Below are 6,000 nucleotides of genomic sequence, written 5' to 3' on the forward strand. Positions count from 1 at the left end.
AGTTCAGTTAACAAAGGGTCTTTGCATGGTTGTTGTTATTCTCAGGGAACCCTACAAAAGACAGTTTAAATAATGACTATGTGTTGGTGACACACGCCTTTAATCCCAGCACTCAGGAGACAGAGGCAGGCGGATCTCTGTGAGTTCGAGGCAGCCTGGTCTCCAGAGCGAGTGCCAGGATAGGCTCCAAAGCTACACAGAGAAACTCGGTCTCGAAAAACCAAAATAAATAAATAAATAAATAAATAAAAGAGTTTGGGTGGAGTTATGAGGGGAAACCATAATGTTACCCCATTTCCCTTAACGATGTTACCATTTGTTAGTCTAAGAACATGACGATGTTACTGTTGTTTGAAAGACAAAAATTTTCTTGGGCAATTTTCTTCCTTCCCATCATTTTCACCTCAGTTTTCTAAAGGTTCTGCTTAACTTTTGTTGGTTTGGTTTTCTTACCTTTTACAGATATGTATAAAGTTAAACTCATTAGAATGCTAGTTCCTGAAAACATTGACACATACCTTATCCACATGGTAATTGAGATCTTGGAGAATGGTGACAGCAGAAGCCAACCTTCCTGTGATCCCAACAGAAAGAGATGTTTCCCTAGCACTGAAGAGAGCTGTGTGAGCTTTAAGAAAAACAAGGACATAGTCACTGATACCAAGGTATTAATACAGGCAGAATGTTTACAAAATGTCACGTTGTTCACTTTGCATGCTCAGTAGATACATTTTGATCTGTTATGCTATTTAAATCTGTGTGTGCTATTCCCTTTGCTTTTCAAAATATGATGTGAAAAAGCTGTTCTTCAAAAGACAATAAAGCTTGTATAACTATTGTGTAGAATGCCAGCTTAAATTTGACCTGTATTGGCTTTGTGGTCTGGAGAAATACAACTCATTCCAGAGATATAGTTAATGGAGTTAGTGTTGTGTCTCAAGGTAATGTATATGGTTTATGGAAGTGAAGACAAATTCTATTATAAATGCTTCCCACTAGTTGATTCTCCTGCTCTGGTATGAAGATTGTACTCTATTGGTTGACAGTTATGGTTATTCGTATAACTTTTGCTTAGTTAGAAGAAGTACACAGAGTTATTTTAGACGATATTAAAAGGCTTTAAAAGTGATGTTTGTGCTATGTGACAGAAGGTAACCAGACTATAAATTTGCAGGTTTGGCCTTTAATACCTTCAGGGTCTACATGATGTGCTGGTAGTAATTGCTGAACTTTTAGTAACTCAGTGAGAGTATTTTAGCTCTTCCATGGCAAGCCTGGTGTGGTAGCTTGTAGCTGTTAACGTTAGAAGTGAGGCTCCATGTCTTAGCACTACAGTAACCTTTGTAGGATTCCAGCGCTGCACTATGACTCTTCTCAATAGTGTCAAAATAAAGGGAACTGATTTTTTTATTTTAAATTTTTTATTCACTTTACATACCAACCACAGTTCCTCCTCTCTCTTCTCCTCCCACCTCCCTCCCCCCACAACCCATTCCCCACCCACTCCTCAGAAATGGTAAGGTCTCCCATGGGGAAATCAACAAAACCTGGTACATTAAGTTGTGGTAGGACCAACCTCTCCCCCATTGTATCTAGGCTGAGCAAGGCATCCCACCTTAGGGAATGGGCTCCAAAAAGCCAGCCCATGCACCAGGGATAGGGGAACTGATCAAAACAAAACAAAACAAAACAAAACAAAACAAAACAAAACAAAACTGGTCTTTTAAAATTCTTTACTTTAGTTAGCTTTGTGTATTTTCTTAAACATAAAATGTTAATATTTTAATATTCAATATGAAATTTCAAAATATAATTCCTTTTCCTACTTTTCACTCTTTTTCCTTACCTGTGAATATTTTGAGCCCTTTTAAAGGTAGAAAACACAATAAAATATAGCAAGTAATTGATAAAGCATATAAAGTCATCATTCTTAAAATGACATAAGTTATACCTTAGGCACATTTAATTTAAACAAAGCTACCTTATTCTAAAAGCCTTCAAATGCTTCCAGCAAGTAAATTACCATGGCTAAATTCCAAGGAGTGTTCTTATTAGCATGATTTCTCTTATCCTGAGACATTGGTGCCTCCACTTCATACTCATATTTGACTGTTGTAAGTTTGCCGAGCACTTACCTACTTCAAGTAGTAATTTATGTTTGATTTTTCATGTGTGGATGATACAGCACAAAACATTCCTTTTGTCTTATTAAATATATTTTTTTCAGGAACTTTTGACTGGGTCCTAAGGATTTTGATAGATGAGCCCCTCAAATCACATTCAAAGTGTTACTCATGTGTGTACTTGTGTTCTTTCTGAGAAGGGGATCTATGGTTATCAGGAAAGTCTTGAAGCAAATAGTTTTTTCTTTACTCAGGGAGTGTTTTTGAGTGCTTGTTGCTTCCTGGCCACTCTATAGGGAGCTGAGCAATAATAGAGTCAGCCTCCTGGTCTTCTGCCACTGTGGGTGTCAGTACCTGGTTTTTGTTTTTTTTTTCATGTGCTAAATAAACTCTCTCTGTGCATGTCTATATGCCCTTCCTCAGGGCATGGAGTTCGTCATCTTTTTTAATTTTTTTTTTTTTCCCGAGACGGGTTTTGCTGCAGGTTTGGAGACTGTCCTGGAACTTTCTTTGAAGATCAGGCTGGCCTCGAACTCACAGAGATCCACCTGCCTCTGCCTCCCCAGTGCTGGCATTAAAGGCGTGCGCCATCACTGCCCGCCTAAATTTTTTACTGTTTGCTGTAAAAGCTCTTGGACTTGGGGCCTTGTGCATGCTAGATGAGTGTGATAACACATAGCTTTGTCCCTTGCCTTTAAATCCACCACTTTGTCCAACCCAAAACAAATGTCATACTATATAGACAAGAAATAATGTTTAGTTCCTTACTTAGCAAATGAGAGTCAATAGTGAAGCCAGTGGGTAAAAAGGCTGATGGCTGAGTTTGATTCCTAGAACCATGTGAAAATGGCATCTGTAATCCCAGTACTCATATGGTGATAGGGAGGTGGAGCCTGGGAGATTGTAGGCTAGCTAGCATGGCGTACACAGCGTGGCAGAAACAATAAGAGAGACTGTGCTGCAGCATGCTAGGAAGAAGTGAAAGCTCCCTTGACTTCCACATGGCCGTTACAGTATATGTAGCATGTACATACACGCACACACACACACTCTAATAATAATAACAAATCATCTTTAAAGTGGATGGTATTGGGATTATAAGAAAATGCTTAAGGAAATGATAGAATTTTGGTCTTTTATTTATTTATTATATTTTTCACCCCAAAAAGGATTCTATAGATGTTTCTGTTTCATTTTGTTTGGTTGAGGAGAATTATTCAGGATGTCTGAGTTGTTTTTACAGCTTTTATGCTTCTTCAGTTGTATGAGTGTTTCTTTGTATTTCTGTTTCCTGTAGACATCATCTGAAATGTCGAAGAGAAAATTACCTGAGTGGTTTGCCAAAGGAAATGTGCCCTCAGCTGATACTGGCAGCTCATCAATGGCCAAGACAAAAAAGAAAGGTCTTTTTAGTTAAGATGACAACTGCATAACAACTTGTGTGCCCTACTTACTGTCTTTATCCCTGTAAAGAATGAAAAGAAATATTTTAACTTTAAAATTTCTAAAAGTCCAATGTAAAACTCACTTCAGCACTGAGCAGGTGGCATCTTTAACTGCCCATCCGAAGTTGAGATAAGGCATCTGAATCGGCTGAGACCTGAGGACAAACTGGAGTGTTAGGATGGGTTTCCCTTCAGAACTCTTGCCTCCGTCTCATGTTGCAGTCTGTCTACTTCCCGCATCAGGAGACATGGGAAATGAAGAATGTGTCTCTTTGACATAGAGAATGGGCTAGCAGTTGTGTTCTGATTGATATGAAGCAGGCTGTAGTTGCCAAGATGGTGAAGAAGCAGGATCATTTTATAGGTTGCCTTTCCTTTCTTGTACAGAAGCCGATATGTGCACTGCCAGACAGTGTCAGTGCACCAGACCAGTAAGTGACACGTGGGCTTCCATTAAGATCAGGGGACGTGTTGAAAGGATTCCAGTTACAAAGGCAACTAAATGCTATGCATTTTCTACAAAACATCTATTATTTTTCAAGTAAAGCAGTGTGCTCCATACTGAATATTAAATATATTTAATTTTCATTTATCTGTTTACTATGAGTACCTTCATTGTTTGAAGATGCCAAAATTTAATATGTCTTAAACATTTAAAACTCAGCTCTGTTCTGGGTAAACTTTTGTTATTTAACTTTAAGCAGTTCATCATATAGCTTATGAATATATTTTGAGCCTTTGATTAACTTTTTGTAAATAGAAATGGACTGTTATTAATACAGAAGAAACATGTGCTTGACTTCAGAGTAGTAAAAAAAAAAAAAAAAAAAAAAAAAAAAAAAAAGCTACCCAGGTCAGGGTTCCATTAGGAGATAATCAAAGCCACTTTTTATAACCTGCCAGAGTTTTATATGTGCATTTTCTTAATTTTTTTACACCTGTAATATATAAGTGAATCTTATTATAAAACATTCAAACTATAGTTAAAACAGGAAAATTCACATGTTCTTATTTTTCTGCTTCCTATTACAGAAGTATCTTCCATTAAATATGTCACGGACGTTCTCTAGTTACTTCTACTTTTTTTGTGCCTTAACATGTGTTTCTACAACACATGAGCTGGTGTTCTCTGTGACCTCGAGCTTCATGCTGGATATAGTGGCCAACTGCAGGAAAACACCTGCTTAATTGTTTGAATTACGAATTGGATTGGATAGGTTTTTTAATGGAATTGAAAAGCAAAAGTTTGCTGGCAAAAGTTATGATTGGTTCTTTAGACCTGGTTATTTTGCAGACTTTTCCTCAAGACCAAATGAAGTTAATCTATTACTTTAAAGAAAGTGACTCACCAGTATTTATTGTCAGTAATAAAACTGAAATTTCTAGTAGACCTTGTAGTCTTGGTGAACTTGTATTCTTCACTGGGAATCTGAGCAACTTTCCTTGACCTGAAGACTTTTCTAATGATCTGGACAAAATAAACACATGATTTTTTTTTTGATACTAAAGTTTTTCCTATATCTAGAACATCTAAGTAACCCAAAAATCAGTGTTTTATGAATAACTAAGACATGGCATAATATAGAGATACATTGTTTAAAAGACCTAATAATCAGTAAATTGCAGTGTAACCAAGAATGAAAAGCTGATGGCTGTAGTTTCATATTATATACCACAAATAATCTTTAAGACACATCTACTATTTTGGTATAGCTTCAAAGAAGATTCTCTACCGTCATTTGAAAAGCTATTAAAATATCCTGTCCTTTCCAACCACATATTTGTGTGAATTTGGGTTTTTCTACTATACAAAGTATCATGTCCAAATAGGCTGAATGCAGAAGGCTGGCCTCTTCTCCTAAACCCATTTACACAGTGAGAACATTTACAGGAATGAAACAGTGCCATCCTTGTCAAGTTTTTGTGAAAATATGTTGTTAAAACAAACAGTATTTATGTTCCAATGTAATTGGTTTACTATGGCTATTTTTAAGTGAATTAATAAATCTTTTGAAAAAGTCTCAGAGCTGATTATGTATCTGTGTAACTGCACATAATACTGAGTAATTGCAGAAACCAGGAAAAGAAAAAGCAACCGTGAGGGTGATGAAGAAGGAGCCTGGGGTTGGGGGAGGGTAGAATGACACAGGTGCTATGAAGGGAAATGGAAAAACAAGGCAGGGACTTTAGCTTCAGAGGGGAGAGGAAGAACAGTATACAGAGGGAGAGGGAAGGGGGGACAAAGCTAACACTAAAGATGTTTGGAAGCATTACTTTATGCTTATTTAAAAATATGTTTCTGTGTATAATTGGCCTTCATTTGGTTTCTTCAGTCATGGTTTCAATGTAGCCTTGTTTGGCTCTGAGTTTGCTATGTAGAACAGGCTGGCCTGCTGTGTTTTCTCTCTCTCTCTCTCTCTCTCTCTCTCTCT

General features: G+C 37.1%; 1 protein-coding gene across 7 annotated transcripts in view; it reads left to right on the forward strand.

The window, feature by feature from the left end:
- Wrn (WRN RecQ like helicase) overlaps positions 1 to 5,592 on the forward strand; it is a 104,261-nt gene extending 98,669 nt beyond the window's left edge. For all 7 annotated transcript variants that reach the window (XM_027391286.2, XM_027391285.2, XM_027391287.2 and 4 more), the window contains 2 exons: positions 463 to 665; positions 3,421 to 5,592. In XM_027391286.2, coding sequence (XP_027247087.1) covers positions 463 to 665; positions 3,421 to 3,540 — 323 coding nt within the window. In that variant the 3' untranslated portion in view covers positions 3,541 to 5,592. The remainder of the gene's footprint in view (positions 1 to 462; positions 666 to 3,420) is intronic.
- Positions 5,593 to 6,000: the final 408 nt, after the last annotated feature.

Source organism: Cricetulus griseus (genome assembly GCF_003668045.3).
Source record: "Cricetulus griseus strain 17A/GY chromosome 1 unlocalized genomic scaffold, alternate assembly CriGri-PICRH-1.0 chr1_1, whole genome shotgun sequence".
Classification (NCBI taxonomy): domain Eukaryota; kingdom Metazoa; phylum Chordata; class Mammalia; order Rodentia; family Cricetidae; genus Cricetulus; species Cricetulus griseus.